At 39.5% G+C, this 22,414-nt stretch overlaps 4 protein-coding genes across 9 annotated transcripts; 2 read left to right on the top strand and 2 right to left on the bottom strand.

The window, feature by feature from the left end:
* The first annotated feature begins 270 nt into the window (after window positions 1-270).
* On the top strand, window positions 271-9,933 carry PNPase (polyribonucleotide nucleotidyltransferase 1). Of its 2 annotated transcripts, XM_068301652.1 has the most exons (5): window positions 271-486; window positions 540-959; window positions 1,019-2,239; window positions 2,303-2,848; window positions 9,916-9,933. In XM_068301652.1, exons 1-4 carry the CDS (start codon window positions 347-349, stop codon window positions 2,829-2,831), a joined length of 2,310 nt encoding a protein of 769 aa, XP_068157753.1. In that variant the 5' UTR covers window positions 271-346; the 3' UTR covers window positions 2,832-2,848; window positions 9,916-9,933. The 2 variants fall into 2 exon arrangements, with proteins under 2 accessions (XP_068157753.1, XP_068157752.1); XM_068301651.1 differs by lacking the exon at window positions 9,916-9,933 and having other exon boundaries at window positions 2,303-3,171.
* Window positions 3,063-9,038, bottom strand: Gcn2 (eukaryotic translation initiation factor 2 alpha kinase Gcn2). Its single transcript, XM_068301650.1, has 2 exons — window positions 3,823-9,038; window positions 3,063-3,761 (listed from the first exon to the last, which is right to left on the bottom strand). Exons 1-2 carry the CDS (start codon window positions 8,499-8,501, stop codon window positions 3,635-3,637), a joined length of 4,806 nt encoding a protein of 1,601 aa, XP_068157751.1. The 5' UTR covers window positions 8,502-9,038; the 3' UTR covers window positions 3,063-3,634.
* Window positions 9,078-11,002, top strand: LOC137585736 (uncharacterized). The gene has a single exon (XM_068301658.1). It carries the CDS (start codon window positions 9,187-9,189, stop codon window positions 10,735-10,737), a length of 1,551 nt encoding a protein of 516 aa, XP_068157759.1. The 5' UTR covers window positions 9,078-9,186; the 3' UTR covers window positions 10,738-11,002.
* Window positions 11,003-11,313: 311 nt separating this feature from the next.
* LOC137585734 (Y+L amino acid transporter 2) lies at window positions 11,314-21,146 on the bottom strand. 5 transcript variants are annotated; one of them, XM_068301657.1, is made up of 10 exons: window positions 18,439-18,576; window positions 15,208-15,543; window positions 14,442-14,688; window positions 13,562-13,635; window positions 13,353-13,498; window positions 13,064-13,278; window positions 12,767-12,996; window positions 12,454-12,706; window positions 12,283-12,344; window positions 11,314-12,063 (listed from the first exon to the last, which is right to left on the bottom strand). In XM_068301657.1, exons 2-10 carry the CDS (start codon window positions 15,523-15,525, stop codon window positions 12,061-12,063), a joined length of 1,548 nt encoding a protein of 515 aa, XP_068157758.1. In that variant the 5' UTR covers window positions 15,526-15,543; window positions 18,439-18,576; the 3' UTR covers window positions 11,314-12,060. The 5 variants fall into 5 exon arrangements, with proteins under 5 accessions (XP_068157758.1, XP_068157757.1, XP_068157756.1 ...); XM_068301656.1 differs by lacking the exon at window positions 12,283-12,344; XM_068301655.1 differs by lacking the exons at window positions 11,314-12,063; window positions 18,439-18,576 and adding an exon at window positions 17,330-17,474 and having other exon boundaries at window positions 12,094-12,344.
* Window positions 21,147-22,414: the final 1,268 nt, after the last annotated feature.

Below are 22,414 nucleotides of genomic sequence, written 5' to 3'. Positions count from 1 at the left end.
TTCGCTGTAAAAAATGACTATTCGCCGTAACATTTTGCCCTCTCGCCGTAAACACCCGAACATTCGCCGACATTTGGCTATAAAAAAACTAGCTGTTATTTAAAGACAAAAAAAATCCGATTAAACAACAAAGTATCATCACTAGAATTAGGAACAGCTGATGGCGGCACATGCAAGGAATGATACCCTACTTTTATTTGGACGAGTATGTTTGTTGTAAGATCAAGAAAAATTTCCATGATAACGTTATGGTTAGCGGCCAATGAGTTGTGCGCTGCAGGTTATAAAAAAGTTGGTAAGGCCGCAAATAACCGGCAGTTTTTAGGTAACTCTGCCGCTAGCTGACATGATTTTCACAAGGAAAACGCTGAAATTGTTGAATTATCGTTTGAAATGCAACATTCTATCCAGATGTATACAGAGCACCGCCACTTCCATTGGCACAGGAGGAGAAGTGCCGTCTGTAGAGGTTAAATTCAGCAATGGGTAAGTAATGTGACTACAGGATTTTTCAGCCCCATTGAAAAATTTCGTTTTAGGCGAAACATGACTATTAGCTCTGGCAAATTGGCTCGTTTTGCCAATGGAACAGCTGTCTGCCAAATGGGAGACACCGCCGTTATGGTCACTGCGGTGGCCAAGGCCAAGCCTACTCCTGGCCAGAATTTTATGCCTCTGGTGGTGGACTATCGCCTGAAAAATGCCGCCTCGGGTCGGATACCTATGAACTTCATGAGACGTGAACTTGGTCCCTCGGAGAAGGAGATCCTGTCTGCTCGCTTAATCGATCGTTCGTTGCGTCCATTGTTTGCCAAAGAATATCGCACTGAGACGCAGCTGGTGTGCAATATGTTGTCCATGGATGCAGTGCACTCCCCTGATGTGCTGGCCATCAATGCTGCGTCAATGGCACTGTCGTTAAGTGATATACCTTGGAATGGGCCCATTGGTGCTGTGCGGTATGTGTGATTTGAGTGTCTATGAGTCCTATTTGTTATCTCCTTTGCATTCATTGCAGTGTGGGTCTTTGCGAGGGCGAGGTGCTTATTAATCCCACACGCCGAGAGCTGCAATCTTCTCAATTGGATTTGGTTGTATCGGCCACCAAGCAAAATCTAGTGGTTATGCTAGAGGGCAAAGGGCAAGTGGTACTTATGCAGGATCTTTTGAAGGCCATCAAGCAGGGAACACGCGAGGCACAGTTTATTATTCAGGAAATCGAACGCTTACAAAAGTCCTATGGTCGTCATAAACGAAGTATAGAAACGATATCGGAGGTGGATGAGGAGTTAAAACAAGCTGTACGTAGTATGAGCGAGATGAGGCTTCGTGAAATCTTTCAGGATGCCCAGCATGATAAGATATCGCGTGATAATGCCGTCAATGATGTGCGTGCCAATGTAATAGACAAGGTGTGGTCATCCTACCCAGATACAGAGCCAGCTGTGATTGGAGAGGAATTTAATAATGTGTCCAGGGCCATCTTTCGTGATCTGCTCTTTGAGCGGACGAAACGCTGTGATGGACGTGATTTTGATTCATTGAGAAATATAAGCTGCCAGGTGGATATGTACAAGCCGCTGCATGGCTCTGCCCTATTCCAGCGTGGCCAGACCCAGGTTTTCTGCACGGTGAGCCTAGACTCGCCCGAAAGCGCCATGAAACTGGACTCGTTGGCTGCACTCGAATCAGGCGGCTTAAAATCAAAGAATTTCATGCTCCACTATGAATTCCCGCCTTATGCCACTGGAGAAGTAGGCCGAATTGGACCCTTGGGTCGACGAGAGCTTGGTCACGGGGCCTTAGCTGAGAGAGCCCTGATGCCCACCTTGCCCAGTGATTACCCATTCACTGTGCGTCTTACCTCTGAAGTTCTCGAATCAAATGGCTCCAGCAGCATGGCCAGCGTCTGTGGTGGATCCCTGGCGTTAATGGATGCCGGTGTACCAGTATCTGCTCCAGCTGCCGGTGTTGCCATTGGACTGGTTACCCGATACGAGAACAATGATACCAAGCATCTGCAAGATTACCGCATTCTCACCGACATTTTGGGTATTGAGGATTATCTGGGTGATATGGACATGAAGGTGGCTGGAACACGTAAGGGATTCACTGCCATTCAAGCGGATCTGAAAATTCCTGGTATACCACTTAAAGTAATAATGGAATCCCTGCAAAAGGCCACTGATGCAAAATCGAAAATTCTTGATATTATGTCTGAGGCTATTCGGGAACCGCGGTAAGTCCAAGGTCCCCTCTCTTCATTCCTTCTCTTTTTCATAGTCTTTTTAATTTTTTCCAGAAAGTATCCCAAGGACAGTTGGCCGGTGAGTGAAACTCTTACAGTGGAACCACAGCAGCGATCCCAATTGATTGGACCAAGTGGACTGCACTTGAAGCGAATCTATCTTGAGACTGGCACAACATTAACTGCCGCCGATGAAGGCCAATTTACTGTGTTCGCTCCCTCTCAGGCAGCAATGGATGAAGCAAAGGAGCTAATTGAAGGTTATCTGGTAAAAGAACGGGTCCCAGACCTAGAATTCGGTGGCATTTACACAGCCAAAATCACCGAGTTGCGGGACACAGGAGTAATGGTCATTCTATACCCTAGCATGCCGCCTGCGTTGCTTCACAATTCACAATTGGATCAACGCAAAATCGCTCATCCGTCAGCTTTGAATCTAGAAGTAGGACAAGAAATACAAGTCAAATATTTTGGTCGTGATCCTGTCTCTGGTTTCATGCGACTTTCACGCAAAGTACTTCAGGGTCCTGCCTTGGGCATCCCACGCAGTCTGAATAAAGCCACCGATGAGAACGGATCATGAGCGGAACCAAGTTGAAGGTCAGTTAGAATTGTTAAAGTTCATTTTAGAAATAAACAAACTAAGTACACAATACCTTAAGGAATCAAATAGTAAATTGTGTATAAAATATGTTTTATAAGGGAACTGATTCACTTTAAATACTTAATAATCCCAGAGATATAAAGTATATGCAAAAAGTGATCTAGATAAAAAAAAACCAACCAAAAGAACGTCATTAATAGCATAGATCGATTTTGTTGCAGGGACTTAAGTAATCCCACATAATTTAATAGTTTTTGGACTGAGCTTCTCGTACATATTATAAAATATAGTTGTATAAATAAATGGTTCACTTTGTAAATTTGTTAAAGACTTTCATCATCGCATCAGGTTTATGTTTCAAACAGAAATCTCAGAATCAAGAGTAATGCAAAAATGCATGTGTAGGTAGAAATGATTTTTAAAATGAACTTTTTCTTCATGACATGAAAAAATGAATACATTGATGCATAATTAATAGCTAAATGGATTTAGAAAATAAAATATATAGATAGTTTTTGTGCAAAGCCAGAGACAGATTCGTTTGGTAGGTAATGATCATATTCGAAAATTGATTCAATAATCGCATTTAGAATAATAATATAAATTTCAAATTTTGAAGACAAAAAATTTGTGATCTTTTTAAGATTTAGAACTAAGCTAAGCTTGGCTTGTTTTTTTCTTCTAACATTCTCTTTCTCTCTTATTTTCTAACTGTCTGTCTATCATCTACGCTTGGCGTAGTCTCAAAAACGATTGGAATCTCTTCTGGGCGACATGTGTCCCTAGATTATAACACGGTAGTAGGAATCTGATATGCTATACAAGGCCACAATTGGTGTTTTCGCATCGCTCAGATAGTCCACAACTTCTTCATGTATTTCGGATATATAGCGTCTGTATTTAGAGAATCTGAAAAAGCCAAATGACAATTCTTTTAGTAAGCGAAAGTTTGTAATTGCAATATTTTTACCTCTCGATCACAAAGTATATTTCCGACTCAGTCTCTTTTTTACGTATCTCACGTGGATTTATGGCACCGACTATGGCATTGACAACTGATGGCGGCAACTCCACCACAAGAACCACAAATGACTCCTTTTTAAGGAATTGAGCCAGTGTGGAGCTCATTTGCTGGGCCACCTGATTCTCCAAGCGACGTTTAAGATTGGCCGTTGGCTTGTCATGGGTGTGAAATATCACCTGAACATTAGGAAACTGACTGTAGCTGTTCTTAAGCGAACTGGAAGCACTTAATCCACCATCTCCTCTACCACCGCCACTGTAGACAACTCCGCCATTGAGGGTAGATAACTGACTGGTGTAGTCCACTGAACCAGAATTGATAGCCTCGTTTCTCAGGATCTTGGGTATAAACTCAACTAGTTCAGCTATTGTCACATGTCGCTCCTGGAAACGATCACGATCAAAGGAACGCACCCGTAGGGAACCATTTTCCGCCACTAGAATAACATGCAAGGCACCCAGACGGGCCAAATCCTGAGCTTCATCGCCACCCTCGCCACACCCGGTCTCCACAATTCCACATCGGATGCCAACTGACCATAAACGTCGCATTATATAGGTCACATCCTTAAGCGGTGGCCGTGTACCGCACACACAGATGCCCACATCGATGGCTCGACAATCCTTGGCATACTCAACTCCAACAGCAGCCACCAGTTTATCTAATGAAAAGGACAATCCTGCTCCACTTAAAACACCACGTGTGGGCAAAGTTGAATTGAAACCCTGTGCCCCTTTCTGAAACTCATGCAGCATGGTATCATAGCGTTCACCCTCAGCCAGGACTGATGGATGTCCGGAACGATTTGGTTTAAGGTCGGCAGTCATTTGCCAAACGATGCCCCCGTTGCTCGCCCGATTGAATCTAATGGGCAAGCCAGCCCAAATATTTATGGGACAGGTTACTCCTAGACTATATGCCAGTCCAACCACAGTCTCGAGTTCTCTCAGAGCGCCACGCGCCAGAGAAGCGGCTTCACCCTTGCCTCGCATTAGTGACTTTAATGCCGAGTCATCGACACTACTCCTGGAGCCGGTCAAAAGAAAATTCACCAACAACATGTCCATCAAAGTCTGAGCCGAGGTGCGGGATTTTTCCATTATGCCCGAAATGCAAGAGTGAAACTGAAAGCGAGACGTCCTAGTCTCGATAAAGTCCATGGTGGCATCGAATAACGCATTGTATTGTGACTTTGGCACATTACAAAAGATGAGAATGGCCTTTAACAGATTTGTGTGATTAATGCGTATGGCAATATTCTTTTCCCTCAAGCGGGGCAATTCATTGGTTATCTCAAATGCCAGGGAGAGGAGTTCTGCATCCACCAAATGACTGCCAGTGGTTGGAGTAATGATATCAAAGTAGCACTCGTAATTCTGCTTCGGATGAAAGTTAAAGACTTTCTCCTCACGGTACACACGATCCACACAATAGCGTCTGATAAGATTCACTCCATGGTGAATGACATGGCGAGCAAATTCCGTGCGTAGATCGCAAGGCAGGACAACCACACAACCCGAATGGGTCATCAGGTGAACGGCGTTGGAATTCTCACTGGCTGCACTATTCCGTGCCGAAAGCGGCGATAGCAGCGGCGTATCCACCTCGATAGCTCCGTGTTTCCTGAAGAGATTTACCACTTTGGCTTTGACAAACTCAATAACCGGATTCAAAGAGACAATGTCATCAATAACAATGGCCGAATTCCAGGCTTTCATGGCCCGGCTACTGCCCAAATGATAGGTGTGCTCGAGTACTTCATCACTTGTTTGCTGTAGGCACCGAGCCACTAGATTCTTATAGGCTTTACTCTGCGGATTGGCCAAGGCATGACGTATCATTTCTTGTAGTTCATTGGCCTCTAGCTGCGCAGGCGGCATTAGATCGCAAGCCAACAGCTCCTCGGCCGTAGGACGCTGGGCAGGATCGTGATTGAGCAACCAGCGTAGCATTTGTACTGTCTTCTCATACTTTACATCCTGCAACATGCTCTCTGGTATAGTTATAGCAATACTTCTTAATGCCATTATTGTCTGCGTTCTCTCCATGCTGGTGTCAAATGATGGCTGACACATCTCAAACAGAATGATGCCCAGCGTATACATGTCCACTTTCTGATTGTAAACCGATTTGGAGGCATTTCCCGTCAGTTCAGGCGCTACATAGAGAGTGGTGCCCACTTTTCCTGTGCCGGTTCCATCCTCCGTACTGGTTATTTGATGAACATGTGGGGTCTGATGGCTTGGATTTTCATTCGGTTGCAGGGCTAAGAAACTTGTGGTGGCCAGACCAAAGTCACCAATCTTAATTTGATCATGCGAATCGAGAAATATATTGACTGGCTTCAAATCTCTATGAATGATTCCCTGCTGATGTATATGCGATAATCCCTCGGCAATTTCCCTAAACAGACGCCATAATCTCTCAGTGTTCTCGTACAGATTATCATCGATTGCGGTGCGCAATGTGCACTTCTCACAGAATTCCATTTGTATGTACATGACCTGCATCAAGGGACGCGGTGAACTGGTTTTTCCCCTTGTGGAATCTTCATCGTCTTCGTCATCGTAGACAGCCACCTGGCCATTGGAATCAACAAATTCTATGCCATCCGAATCGGAGTCGTCCAAAGTGTTGCCACCCATGTAGCCATTCCACCTGCTGCTAGAGCAACTGTCGTCTTCTTCGTCATCGTCATCATCGTCGCTTTGATTCAATCCCAGTTGCGGCGATGGTCCTGTCTTGGCTTGACTTAAGTCCTGCTGGCTTTGTGACCATTCTCCACCCAAAAGTTTATTCATAGCTTCGGCATCAGCCTCGTTAACACTCTCGATCCAACTATTGAAATAACGCACAACATTCTCATGGTTAAGCCGGGAGAGCAATTCCACTTCCCTGGTCATTTTCTTATACAATTGACGACTGCGCGCCGGCAATGGAATGCGCTTGATGGCATACTCACGATTGTCCAGAATATTGCGCACCTTGAGGACATCCCCAAATGCACCCTTGCCCAGATACATAAGCACTTCGAATTCAGTACGAAGACGAGATTGGCTAAGGGCCAGGGTGGGTATCTGGTATGGCAAGGCGGCAGTGGGTCCGGTGGGACGTTGGACGGGCATGGTTGTGGTGCGGGTGAAACGTTGCTGTTGCATACTGTTGGGTGCCAACTGAGCATTGTCCACATAGAGACGCAGGAAAGGATGTTGCAAAAGCTCTGAGGCCGACAGAGTACGATCTGAATTACACTTGTCCACAAATTCACGCATTTCATAGCTATTGGTGGGCATTAGACCATCCACTAGTGCACCCAGTGCTGGCAAATCTCCACGGCTGCTGCTTTGTCCTGTGCCACCAATGAGCTCCAGTAAACGAGGCACAAGGGAGAAGTCTGTGCAACGTATATTACCAACATTGTCCATAAAGACGGTGCTGTCCAGCAAATGGTTGTGAGAGACACCTTTATTATGAAGGAAGATCAATGCCTCGAGAACACCTCGGGCCACAGTGCGTGCGCCATCCAAGCACCAACCCAAAGACGAAGAAATGCTAAACACACTGGTGCCCAGCAGAAAATCCTGCACTAGATATATCAAAAGACCTTCCTTTCGTTTTATGCACAACACACATTCGTATGGGATGAGATTCTTGTGCTGCAGCTGTGCCAGCATTGTGACTTGTTTCTCAATGGAGGCAATTAAGTCATCCACACGATGATTGCCTAAACATTTAGACGATTCGCTACTCCAATGGCATTTGCCCATACCATTTCCACAGGCCTGCTCTAGCTGGGAATATTTGATATTCCATTCCGTCACATAGAGCAATTGGCCACTGTGTATATCGATGGCCGTGTAGGCTATGCAACCACGCTGCGAATGACCCAGACAGCTGCCACGCTGAATTTGTCTGCCCACTTTGTGAAAATATAAAGTCTCTGTATTGCGATGATCCGAGCATTTGCTTGGAAAGCAATGGCCCCGATAGTATGGTGAGGAGTTTTCCGAACTTTCTGAGGAGCTGGCGTGCCGTGGATTCGATTCGCTCATGCTGCGCCTGGGCTCACCGCGTCTCTTATTGGCCTCCGTTTTGAACATTTCCTTGCGTCGCTCCACCTCATCAATCAGATTCTGTCGTTCGCGAGTTTCCTTTTGCTTCTGCTGGTCAAGTTGTTCTTGTTCTCTTTTCTGTTTTTCCTGCAGCATCTCGTCATAGAAGGAGCCCTTCGGGGGTTTATTGTGCTTAAGCAGGAATCCCTGCACTGTCTGTGCCAGCTCGTATATCATCACCTCACCACGCAGCTCTTCGGATTGAGCGTGAAGTTGGGCCAGCAAGTCATCCAACAGCTGGTCAGACATCCCCTTTGATTCCTCCAAAGCTATTTTGGGTGCTAGCTTTGGATACTTGGAGGGACATGTCAGATGGAGTTTAGTGCGCACATAAGCCTTAGTCTGACCATTCGACGAGTCTCTCAATGGCGTTAATAGGATTCGTATGTCTGTAGGCTTCCACGGACCATTTTTCACCTGTGGCCGCAAATCCTCGACTTCTGCACCAAAAATAGACTTGATAACCTCCAACTCTTGGGTTTGCCTCTCCCGAAATGACTCTTTGGTCGCCATTGGCCGGTTTGTTCATGAAATCTATGTAAATGGACAGATGGAACCGAATTGGCTTATCGGTCTTTTTCCTTTTTTTTTTTTGGTTTTGTTTGTGTGTGTTATAATTTTTGCGGCCGGTAAGGGAATTTTTTGTTTTTTTCTATTTCTGCGGTGGCAGCTGTTGCCTCCTCAGCTGCGCTCCGCATAACTTTAACGAGTCTTTAATTATTCGAAATATTATTAATTTGGAATTCGACACTTGTTGAGCTTTAATAAAAATTTTGAATGATGTTGATATTTTCAGCTTTTCTTTCTGCTTATTTTGGGAAATCTTTTCTTTCTGGTATTTTCTTTACTTTCGGATTTTCTGGTATTTTTTTTGCGTTGTAGTACTTTTTCTATAGATGATCAACACTGGCTGCAACTGGATGAGCTTTTACCGCCATAACAAGTTTTTGAATTGTACCAAAACTTTGCGTAATTTTCGTGGAAATTTTTGAAAAAAATTAGTTATGTGTTGCTTCGATGTTTTTATGAAGAATGTTTTTAGAAAGTTATCCTTAAACATTATTTAATTTAAAATTTCACAAAAATTTAAGCAATAGACTTCAAAAGTTAGTTATTTCTAAATTTAACGTAAATTATATTTTAATTTGCGAGACCAAAAAGGGTTTGGTAGTTGGTTTTTATTTTTAAGTTTTAGACCATGAATTCGACGAACAAGAGAGTCCATCGCGTAGTGGTGGTCCTCACGGATGTCACGCGTAAAGGCATGACGACCACCAGCTGCAGTGGTGAGGATAATCCTCAAGAGACTGACGTAAAGATTCTAGACAGCAGATCTTTGCTATTGCGCATACAAAACACAAAAGCAAACGCAGGTCGAACAGAATTTGGAGCTGATGGAGAAGGTAGAGGCGTACGAGGAGGAAGAAAACCACCGTCAAAAATATGTGAATCTCCACGTTACTATCGACACATGGAATTCGATGCCATTGGCTATGAATGCGAGCCACAAGTGCGTGGAGAATTATCCGAGTTAATAGAGCAAACATTTCGACAACAAAGTCATGGGTGCCTCCTGCGTATGACCCCAATGGGGACGCACAATATGAATCTGCTGACACGTCTTTTAGTTGCCGAGGTGGACAAGGCGATGCTAGTTTTGCATTGTCGCCTCAGAGCCATCAATGTAGATTACTATGATGTGCGAAAGTTCGACATGGTTAATATGTTGAGCGAACCAAGTAAACGTCACCATCAAATTAAACATTGTGGTCGTTGCTTGCAAAGCACTCGAGAGCTATTCCAGTGGCTTCTAAGCGAATATAATGTACTAAGGACTCGTTGCACCGGTGATGACTTCATAGACTTGCAATTTATTTTTCGAGATGCCCAACAAAAGTTGCATAAGCTTCATTTGACCATTTTTCAGATATTTGGATGCGATGAACGCATGGACATATCTGGGTTTTTTAATGGTCTACCAATGGGCAGAAATAACCACACCAGTCTCCTAACTGATTGCATTAAGGAGTCATTTGATTTCAAGAAACCAATGCGAACAGTGATTCTATTTGAATTGCCATTGACGGTGGGCAAAGAATCACCAAAATGGATGCGTAAAATCCTCAGATTAGCCGACACGGCTTATACCTCCATAGCGACTAGTTATAAAAATGTTGATAATAACTATGTTCCACCATTGCGAGTTTCAAGCAAAGACAATTTAAGTGCCAGTGGCAGTTTTAGTCTAAATTCATCTAGTTCCAGAAACTCTTTGCGGCGACGAGCAGCCAAACTGTCCACAGAAGACTATAATAGTCTTGCCTACTGGTATGGACGCATTGACTCCAAGTTTAAGGAACTTCAACTTAGCATGCAAGATCATTTCAAGTTACTCTACGGTCAGAAGAGTTCACAAATCTTAAGCAATCTAAAATGCATGTCAAATAAAGCCGAGGATGAAGATGAGTCGGGAGGCGATGCAATTGAGCGCCTGCCCAGGCAAAATGATATCATTATCGCATCCCATTATCAAGGACACCTTAAACAATTTCGTCAATTGGAAAACGAAGCTGCCAAATCATGTTTTGCCTCCACTCTCATGGTCTATATGAGTACGAAAAACTATGAATTAACCGAAGCAATGAAGGCACTCAAACAGACGGAATCGGAGAAGCTAAGACAAACTCTCATCAAGTATATTAAAAATGAGGAAGAAATATCTAAGATTGGTTCTAGTACATGTGCTTAATCTTGGTCATTATATTTTTGCATAGTTGAGGCAGCAAAAAGCAAATTCAACTAGGCGAAAATATGATTCCCAAAAAAAAAAAAAAAAACAGGATCAAAAGAAATGTCTTGTCCCCCTTATTTTAAAGAAATACAAACAATTTTGTTGTTTTTGTAGGGCATTACATTCAAATATACATATATATAATACGAGTATAATAATATACATATATATATATATTTATATAAATACAATATTATTGTCAACAATATGTTCCATAATAGTTAGCGGCTTCATACAATGTGTAACAGAGTTACATATATATATGTACCTATACATACATATATAGATTTACTTGAAACCCAGATCACTTGAAATGAAAGCGAAATGTTTTGAAATTGTCATTTCATTTCGCTTTCATTTCATGTGGGCTGCGTTTTACATTTTTAAATATAATTAATTGTGAATTAATATTAACTGTAAGTTAAAATTTGTCAAACACTGAAAGCAACAATTAATCAATGCTCAAATAAATGCTACAACAATTCGATTTTAATGTTATAATTTGTAACTAGACAACAATTTGCATTTCGTAAATAGTTTTCATAGGGATTTATTTCAAATTCCATAAACGATATTCTCAGATTTTCAAATTTTAAATTGGAATTTGAAACATTTCCCCTTACATATGTATGTATGTATTAAATGTTGGCAATGAAGTTTAATTATTTAACAATTTATTTGTTGTTTGGATATGTGTATTAGGCGATGGTCTCTATTGAGGATGATCAGAGTTCAGGTCTTATATCAAAAAGAAATTGTAATTATAACCTAAGAGATAAAATTAAGTATAAAAATTAATATAAATTAATTAAAAAATTGTCTGAGTATGTGTGAACCTTTGTACCCAAAATGAAATCTATTGAATGGGAATAACAATTTTTAAGGTATTATGAATGTATATATAATTCTAGATCAAATCAAATCGTTTCGACATTCGGTTTTGGACAACTTGTTTCCTTGTAATTTTTCCTTTTAATTTTCATTTTGCCAGTCTTAAGTCCAAAACTCTTTAAACTCTTAACTTAAAACATTTTTACATATAAAAAATATATGTATTTTGTTTTCTAATTTTTCGTATTACTGTTGGTTTTTTCTTTTTTTTTATTTTTTGAGAGCGGCTTTTTAGAAGCGTTTGGTTTAGTTTTTTTAGTCAATTAAATGCTTTCATTTACTGTTGGCTTCCACCTGATCCTTCGGTCCATTCCAATTGATTTTACACCTGAGCTGGTTTCGCCTGCTTGCCGAGTACCATAAGCAATTGTTGAAGGAAGTGTGTGAGGCTTACTGCAAAAAAGAATCCCAAGGAAAAAGATGAATAAGGATAAGGGATTGTCTGAAACTTTCGATTATTGTTATTAGAGAGAGTGCATGGTAAATGAATTAAAATGTTTTTTGTGGGTCATTAGTAGCTAGATTTGTTCTATCTAAGGCAGGCAGTTTGGTTAGTTGATAAATGGAAACAAAATAAAACTAATGTAAAAAAGAGAAAGCAAACTTAAAAACCTTTGACGCCGCTTTGGGACGCACAACCATCATCAGTTTCTGTAGAGCTTGTGTGAATCCGCCTAGAAGAGTTTCGGCAATAAATCAATAAATTGTGGAAAAGCAACAGCAGCAGCAGTGGAGCAAAACTTATGGGGAAATCGTATAGCCCCCTTTTCTTGGATAACTTACCCATGGTTTTTTGGAACCAAATTGGTTTATTTTTCCATGCAATGAATACCAAATATACGGGAATACTTGATAATATCATCAAAATGCCATAGCCCGTCTCCACAGGACTGGCATACATGGGAACAACAGTCACAAATATTGTGGCAATGAGATAGACAATGGGGAACACCAAGGGCACTCGAATGGGACGTGGAAGATTCGGTTGAGCCCAGCGCAGCCAGGGAAGACAGAGTACAGCAACGCCAATGCTCAACTGGAATAGACAAATGGATTAGTGTACTCTTGGGGCTGTTGCTGGCCATCTTAGGCTTACCCAGGTGGCAAAGCCCACATAGTTGATCAAGGCAAAGATATCCGAGACAGTCAGGTACAACATCGAGAGCAGAGCCATGGCCAGAACAGCTGGTGTTGGTGTGAAACGTTGAATCTGTATCATGGTTAAGATCTCTGGCATTTGTCCTTCATTGGCGCCGGCATAGAAGAGACGGGAAGAGGTCAATAGAATGCCATTGACAGCTCCAAAAGTTGACAAAGCCACAAAAACTAAAAAGAAGAACAATAGGAAACCATTTAAAAGTTCTTCAATCGTGGAATGTATAATGTTTAATACCTGGAATGGTCCAGGCTAGCATGCCAAAAGCCCTCTCCGCATAGGTCACAGCCACAGCTGAAGAGCCCAAGACTTCGTCTGGCGACAGAATGGTGTAAAAGGACACATTGGCCATGACATAAACTACTGTAACCAGAGTACAACTGATGGCAATGGCACGTGGCAGATTCTTGACAGGATCTTTTAGCTCTTCAATGATAAAGTTTAAGTAATTCCTAGAAAAACGAGGTCAGACAAATGCCAATTAATGTTAGGGCAAATAACTAAACTAAATAATTAATCCGCTTACCAGCCATTGTAGGCAAACAGGCCCGAATAGAATGACAGGGCCAAGGAGGTGACTTTGGCGTCTGTATTCTCGAATGTAAAGTATTGCACATTCCCCAGATACAATTGATACATGCCCGTGGCAATAATAATAAACAGTGCCAGTAGCTGCAACAAAACCAACAAGCCATGTTCAACATTTATTCAGTTTTCTCTCTCAGTCTCACTTACTTTGGCATATGTGAAAATATCCTGCACAGCGGTGGCCCATTTTACATCCCAACAGTTGATTAGAGTTAGCACCACTGTAAATAGTCACAGATATACAATAAAGGAGCTCAGTTGGAGTTAAGCTGGTGCAAAACATTTATAATCATAAAGAAGCCATGTCTTGGCTTGGGTTTGCCTTGGGTTGTCTTGGCTTGGGTGATGTAATAATGTCAAGATTTACACAATGTGACAATGTTTGTGGGTTTATTTTTGTATTTGCTATTGTCTCTCCTCATTTAATTGCACTTAGTGACGCTTAATTAAATCAATATTTAATAAGTAAATGGAAAATAAAGACAGTTAGCCTTTAAAGTTTGTAAAAATGTAACATCTATATGTACCTTTCTTTAGATTTCTTTCCCCATCTCTCCACTTTGCATGTATCTAACTATCTTTATAGTTTTCTACAATTTGATCTATTTATCTATCTTTCTATCTATTTGTCTATCTGTCTATGTTATCGCTAAGAAAGGTCTTTAACATTTCTAGAAATAGTTTCTCAATCATTTTAGTAACTGAATTTGAATAGAATTTTATAGAGGTTTACCTTTTGCGGAAGAAATTCAAGGGAACCAAACAATTAATTATGGGAGAATTGAAAATATTTACATTTACTCCCCCACTAATTGTGAGTACTCGCCTACTTCGATTTATACCCCTTGTATACAAAATGTGCTGATAAGGTCTGCCATATGGAAAATATTCATTTGTTTATTTGTTTTGCACTTTAAGCGATATATGTATGTATGTGTATGTGTGTGTTTAAAGTATTTCTAATCTATAGGTCAAGTACGCGCTGCGATTAGGAGGGAAATCAACAAAGTGTAATTGGCATACTCACATATACAGCAAACGGCAAGCAGACGAGCAGCATCCTCTGGCGGGGCGCATTCGGGGAAAAAGGGTTTCAAGACATAGGTACTAAATGTCAGAGCAACAATGGCCTGTGAACAGGGACGCACAATCATACACTCAATCCAGAGACGTATGAAAGCCATGAATGGACCAAAGGTTTCCATAATATAGGCATAATCAGCACCTGATTTCGTAATCATGGTTCCCAATTCAGCATAGCAATAAGCACCGACCTATGAGAGCAAAGAAGAAGAAAACAAAAAAAGGAAAATTAAATTTAAAAGAGAAAAGTTAAAGGTCTTCAATTCACTTGACTTCACTCCATCATTGTCAGCGGCATCGTGGCGTATACGTAATTTTTATTGAGTGGGAAGCCGCAGTGAAGCAGCAACGCGTGCCTTTGACATGGAACATGAAGTTAAACGTTGCCAGGGTTTGCCAGGAATTTCAATAATTTCATTAAGAATCGTTGATGGCACGCATTTGGCATTGATAATTGAATGCCATAGTTGAGTCCTTACTCCATTTGCAGTCATTTTCTAGCTGTCATCGGCAGCTTATTTATCGCTTGCCCATCTACTGGGTCTCTCTGCCAGCTGACTTGTTTACAATCCGAAACCCACCTGGCCACCTAACACACCCTCAACAGGTGTAACACTCATTAATTTGCATATCAAGTTATCAATTTGCATGAACTGCTAATCCAATTATGAAATGTTATTGACTAGAAATATAGAAATGGAATAACTCACCATAGAGAAGAGACCGGAAATGACCCAGACAATGAGAGCCAGATTTACACTGCCCGTGTACATAAGAACTCCAGTGGGTGATACGAATATACCAGAGCCAATAATGGAACCCACAATAACAGTGCAACCATTGAGTAGACTCATTTTGGCTTTTAGGGTCACCTCACCGCCACCATCAGCTCCTCCAGCAGCTGCGCCATTATCGTCACCAGTTCCATCGGCATCTCCATTAGTCAATTTGGTTGTTGCATCCCCATTGCCATTTATAATTGAACTCTTCCTTGAGGAATTTTTGCGATTAAGTGCCTCCGTTTCCATATTATGTGTATTAATCACCTAGCAAAATTAGAAATCTCTATTAATAAATGGTAAAACCCCTTCATATGATTCACAGTATTCACTCGAGGTTAATATACTCGTTCTGTAGATAAAAGACTAATAAATGGGAAATATTTTTATGCTCTTTAAGTTTACAATCAGAGCTTCATATTTGTGCCTTTCTTTGATAAATTGTAAGTTTAGTTTCTTTTTCTTATCTGAAGGGACTTTAAATCACGAGGAAATTTTCCTCTCTCTCTCTTCAACTTCGTGCTCATCCATTAACTGGTCTTTATAATGATTTGAATCACTCATTAGTCTCTGGTGACTTTTTGTTTTTGCATTTTTGCCCCCTCTTCCCATCTGTAGTTGACTTTGAGAAATGGCGTGCTAATTGTGCTTTTAGCATGTTAGACTAACAGTAACAACTTTTTAACATTCAATGTTAGACATTGTTTAAATGCCTTAATTAATGCTCATGATATTGTGACATAGATATGGGTCTTTAGCTTGATATTTCGTAATGGATTTAGAGCAGTGCTTAGAATAAAACATCATAATCTTTACTATATAGTAGATTAGATGAGATCAGTAAGAATATTTGGATTAATTGTAGTCACTTTCCTTTGGTTAATACTTAAGATATGTGGGAATCGATTGAACATCATATTCCTAAAGTATTTTATTCATTAAGCAATGAGTAACTACTTTACAAGAGTATTTAACCTTCTACTTTACTTAAAGCATTCGGTTTCTTGTTTCCCTTTTTTTCTTGGCTGAGTGAAAGGTAAGTCGAGGTCAAATGGTCTGCTCTACTTTTACCAATTCATTTTATACTCTCTCAGACCAAAAAATATAAAAGTACACGAAATGTTTAAGGTTTTTTTCAATGCTTTTTGAATTAAGTATATAAGAATTTTTGTGGTCTAGTGTAATCGTCATTGTCTGCCTTATCAGTGTCTGTCTCTGTGATTTCAGGAAGCACAACTTATCAACGATTAACAAATTTTCAGCAAGTTCGTTAAACCTAATTCCCAACCAAGTACCTATACAATTCAGTCTCAAAGATTGAAGCAAAAAAGACAACGAATACATACACAAAATGAATATGACGCACATTTGGGCCGAGAAGTCCTTTTTGCTCATTTCAAGGTCCTACCCACCCACCTATATTCGTATTAATGTGTTTTGATTAGGTCATGCTGTTTGTTTGTTTGTTTATTTTCTTTTATATATGTATATACTAAAAGTTAGGCACTTCCTATCGAAAGGCAAAAGCCGGCACTGGCCACACGCTTTGCATAAATTAGCATAACATCAAAAGCGAAAATAACAACAAAACAAGAAAAAAAAACTGATTCAGTTATAAAACAAACAGGTGAATAAACTAATGAGCTGCTAGTACCTACAGGTGATTAATTCAACACAACGAAAAACGAAAAAATACTAATTGACCAACCAAAGTGCTTTTTTTTTTTTCCCTTGACTTTACAGTTGGCCAACCAAGCTGAACGGCCAGTGAAAATATTCTTGGAGTAACCATCAACTCGATATAATTTTCTAGCCACAAAAATATTACTTCAGACTGTGATTGAATGCAGTTTCTTTTGGGGATTTCCGTTATGAAGTGTAATTGCTGGGGAATTTACAATGCAACTTTTGGTATTTTACATCATTCGATCGATCTAGTCATACACATTACGCGTGAAAGGTAATTGTTGGGTGTTTTTGTTGTACACTGTGTTATTAGCACAATACAATTAACAATTAACATGGTACCACTGTATGTATCATATCTTCATACATTCACTTTGCCTTTCCATTAGGTTGACCTCAATTTTTCTCTTCGTTATGGAGAACAATGGCCACGTTATACGAATCATTTCATTTTGTTTTTGGGGGGCCGAAACTCTTTCAACGTAAACATTAGAAACACAAAAATGCCATTAATCTAGTCACAATAAACAATCATGATCAACTATATATAGTTGCACTTTGGAAAACCACCGAAAATTGTTAGAAAAATCACTTTTTCAGCTATCCAAGAAGTAGTTTTGGTATTCGTTGTGAAATAGATTCTTTTTTATATTAAATCAAGATTAAGGATTCCGGCTTCAACGGGTTTTATATTGTTATCATCCGTGAGCTTTGAAAAAGATTCTAATTTAATCAAACCGGGTTTCAATTTGTACACTTAAAAAAAAAAACAAGAGTCTTCTGCTTTATGTATATACATAGCTTTCAAAAATTTTGAAAATTTCATCTTAAAGCCTAATTCTAATCATCCTGCTCTTCGACTACTTTTAATTTTATGGACTTTAACAAAGTTTTTCTAGGAGATTTATCAAACAAGCAACTGGCAAAAGTATTTGCTATACAATCTAGGTAATTTCAATAGAAACGGTTACTATTATTAGTTTTTTATGAAACTTTTTGATTTCAAATTAGTTAACTAAGATTGTTTGATCAACATAAGATGATATGTCTTTATGTATGTATATTATCCACAGTTTATTTGTTTTGCTTGGAACTCTTTTGAAGTTTTATTGTTGACCATTTCGATTATGTAGATTGATTGTGTTTGTAATTTAAAGAACTTTTATTATATTATTTATTAACAAAGACAATTTTGCCGAGTGTATTCCCAAGAGAAACCATCAACAGGTCTTGTTTGGTATATCGAATTAAATAATATATTTTTAAAATTTTAACAGTTTAATAGTCTTTTAATGAGTTGCCAAAATCGCGCCACGCATTTTAATTTTTTTCTTTAATTAAATTTATATTTGCTTTGGTTTTTTTTTTCTTCTTGCTTTATTTTGCTTAGCACATAAAACACATCTGGAGAGACGAGGCAGAGTAAACATTGTGGGGCTGCGTGTTTATAATCTACCGAGCAGATTAAGCCATTACCTTCTTAAGCGAGAGAGAGAACACTTTTCGCGCCTTTAGAAATTTAGTCTAATGAACGTTAGGTAGATAGTAGATTGCTTGGCAGCTGCTAACCGAGCGTTAGGCTAAACGAACGAACCGCATTCAGTCAACGGATACAGCAGACTGACAGCGACTCGGAGGCATCTTCGCGAGGGCACAGCGCACACAGAAAGCAATCTCAGCCGGAGGTGGTTGGCTGCGGCAGCTATCACCTACCTATGGAACGGTAATATAGCTTCGAATGAACTGCTCCCTGAAAGTCAGTAGAGCTTATGTATATTTCTTGTGCCCTACATCGAACATGTTCGTTTGAGAGGCTCGTTTTGTTTCCTAACCGGCATTTTATGAATTTGTAATTTTAGTGAAACAAGTTTTTGACGTCGTTTTTTTTCTGTTTTGTTTGTTTGCTCTCTGTTTAAACAGAATTGTCGTTTTTGTTGCCGAAAAGAACACAAAAATTATTGTTGTTGTTGTCAAAAAAGCGGAAAAGGTCTCTGGGGGAGTAAATGCTGCTGATACGTGTATCTAACAGATACTCGACCTCGCCAAGTAACTTTACATTAGTTGATGATTGTTCCACGTGTTTATTTCTAAGGTGTGTCGACCTAACTGTACCCTCCTTTTCAACATGAATAAATTATATTAGATGCCCACACACACAACACACACACACACACACACACACACATGATCTATCTTAAAGTATCTCAAAGTCACACTTTTTCTTTATTAAGTAGTCTGTAGGTTGAACTTATTATTTATTCTTCTTTCTGAATATGCAAATTGCTTAAAAAAGATGTCTGATTTTAGCGAGCATTATGCTATATAATTGAATATATCCGTTCTTTGGATAAAATGCCACATAAATAACTTAATTCAAATGGTTCACAATGACGACTGCAAAATTTAGTTTCTTTTGTGAAATTCATCAAGTTTGACATAGAATTACTTGTAAAAATTCTCTGACCCCTCCTTCTGCTCCGTATACATGTAGGATTACGCTTCGGGCCATATGAGTTTATTGACCAGAAACTGCGAGAGAGAGAGACAAAGATATACAGAGTGGGAGATCTGGGAAACAAAGACCATTTCAATGGCTTTAAATTTGATTTCATCGGTTCCGTGACAGGTTTTCTTTTTATCTTTTCCTCTTCATTTCATCCTTCGTTTTTGTTAATCACTAAATGGCCATCATTGGATTTCTTAATCTCTCGTTTATTAGTAATTTGTGTTTGTTATAAGACCAAATTAGCTACAATTGGCGGTGAATTTGAGAACTGAAACGTCATTGAAGTGTTTCTGACAGTGTGTGTGTTTGAAAGGTGCTCTGAACTTGTTGTCATTGTCGTGATTTGTGGGACTATTAAAGATCTGTTTGATCACTTGATTTACAACACGTTTATGTTCTATAAAATGAAATCATAAAAGTTCAGTTAAGTTTTGATTAAAAGAAGTTGAGTGTTACTTTTTGAAATCTACCCTTTCTTTTCATCTATTAAGTCTGAGTAGATTATATCACCTAAATCTTGCAACTTCATTAAATTTCTTCTGAAATTATAATCAATATAATTAATATTAGGAGCTAAAGCTGTGCCTTTTAATTAAGAATTGCTTTTGTTTATTTATTAACGAAACTTCGGCTTGTCTTTAATCTAATCTGACATTTTTTGTTGGCTTTGAAAAATGGCCAACGAATACGAGAAGTCAGCAACAGTTTTAAGCACTTGAATTATATTTTTTTTTTTTCTTATTTTGGATGGATGCTAAATGCCAATAAATTTGAAACACAGTCAAGGTTAAGTCTTTAGGGCTTTGAACTGACCAGACCAAAAATATAATCATATAGGCAGATGGAATATGGTATACCAACCGCGTGCCGCACACACCTTGCTTTAAGTTTAGGTATTAAGTTGCCAGTTTCTCCTTTCAAACCAACCCCCGCATCGTCGTCATGTAGACATCTTTAGAGGTAGGTAATGATATAAGTCGATAAGTATGTACATTAATTTAGAGATTGACTGACTTTCAGTTAAAGAATTTCTCGTTGCATTGTCGCGTTTAACATTTCAAGTGCATATCATTTGGAAAATGAAATCTCACGTTTCTTATTTGGAGGCTGGCTGACCGCATGAGTTGGGTTTATTGCATCAGTCGCTGCGTGGGTAAAGGGGGAAATAGTATACACTGTTCGAAGGTACATAAGTATATGATTCTCTATAATGCATGATTAAACAGAAAATGGCGCCAAAGTGTCTAAAGAGACGTATGTATGTATGTCTATTTAAATGCCAGAGCTGTAGGTGTAGGTGGGTTCAAAGTCAAATTGTGACGTCACTTCTGCACTCGTGTATATATAAACAATGGTTGCTTGTGACGTAGAAGCATCTGCTCCAAAAATTTTGCAGACATCACAAAAAATTTTATCTACGCAGAGGTGGGGCAAACAAGGGCAAGTCTGAATGTCATGGATTTTTTTCTTACCCAAAAAAATAAATGGAAAATTTAATTTTTGTGTGATTATTCGATTTCTTGGAGTGACAATATCAAGTTCTCATGGTATTTGTAGAACTGATAAATATTTAAAAACCGCTTTTCTGTTTTAAATTTCTTATTTGTTCAACTTTAACTTGGTCAACAATTGGTTTCTCTGTTCTCAGAATTCGCTTCGTTCGCTTCGTGACCACAGTTCGCGTTATACTAAACATGGCTTGGTTACAGCATCATCAGAGATGCAGAGAACTAACCAACTCGCCAGAGACGACGTTTTGCTGATAAGAGGGCTTTGGAGAGCGAACACACAAGAGCAGAAATGCCAAAAGCATTTGCCAGTTTGCAGACCACGTTTTATTTTTTCTTCCTCAGAGAACCTTTCGGTACTTCAAATTACATACATCGGTGCCATAGTCCGTCCGTCCGGGCACAACCCCCCAGCAGGAACGAAGTACGCGCAGGCATTCATCAAGGGTATTTTATATTTCTTGTTTTTGTTTTTCGGTTCCCAAAAGGCTGTTCTTTCGCATTATGTCAGGCAGTTATGCCGCATGGATTTAATGCCTATGCTTCATCATCATCATCGTTATTGGGCAAGTTCAAATGCCTTTTGTGTTGTGCAGGAAGCTTCGCTTTAAATATTTTGCGTGACACAATGTCCTTTGAATTAATCTGTACGAGCTCTTTTCGCATGGGCTTGCTCTACACAAGGTCGGCAAAGGTCTTCTGCGCATGTTCCAATTGAAGCTTTTTGCAGCTGATTTGAGATAAAATCATTTCAAATATTGAATTTATAGTGGGTCGATGTTGAATGAAAATTTCTCGAAAGAATACCATAAAATTTACTTTGAAAAACTGCTGCCCCCAATAAATTTGAATTTTGGCTTTGCTCTTAAGTTTGCTGACATAATCTTTCTATTGGAAGGAGTTCGCTTATTTCCTTAAAAGACAGGAACAGGATCAGTGAAGAGTTAGGAAATGTTGATTTTTCCACTTTGTAAAAATTCTTTAATCATCTTATGTTCGTTAGGGTATAAGCTGGCGCCCTCTGTTTGCTGTTTTTAACACTCAAAGGCCATCTGTTGCTGCAGTATAAAGAACCGTATGAAGTATACGCAGAATGTAGATGGCGACGGAGAGCAAATTGAGAAGTGGAACTAAAGACCAGAAAAGAGACTAAAAACTTTGTTAACTAAAGATGTAGTCGCTGAAGCATTCTACTAGGGTTCGTAAGGAAGTATTCTTTGAGTGTAAATATCCCTTTATTTAACCTCTAAGTTTGAGTTTTAGACTTTCTTGCAATTTATGGAACTATTTGTTATGGCTCTTTATGAAATTAAAGTCTACTGCATATTAAATCATAGATATTTGCACTTGCCCAAAATGTATACTCATGCCATACGAATATAAAGGCTCACATGTGTGTGAACCAATGCCATCAGCGTGATATGTGAGCCTAGAACTG

Source organism: Drosophila tropicalis, unplaced genomic scaffold, assembly GCF_018151085.1.
Source record: "Drosophila tropicalis isolate 14030-0801.00 unplaced genomic scaffold, ASM1815108v1 contig_878, whole genome shotgun sequence".
Taxonomy (NCBI): domain Eukaryota; kingdom Metazoa; phylum Arthropoda; class Insecta; order Diptera; family Drosophilidae; genus Drosophila; species Drosophila tropicalis.
This window is presented reverse-complemented; position numbering and strand designations above follow the sequence as displayed.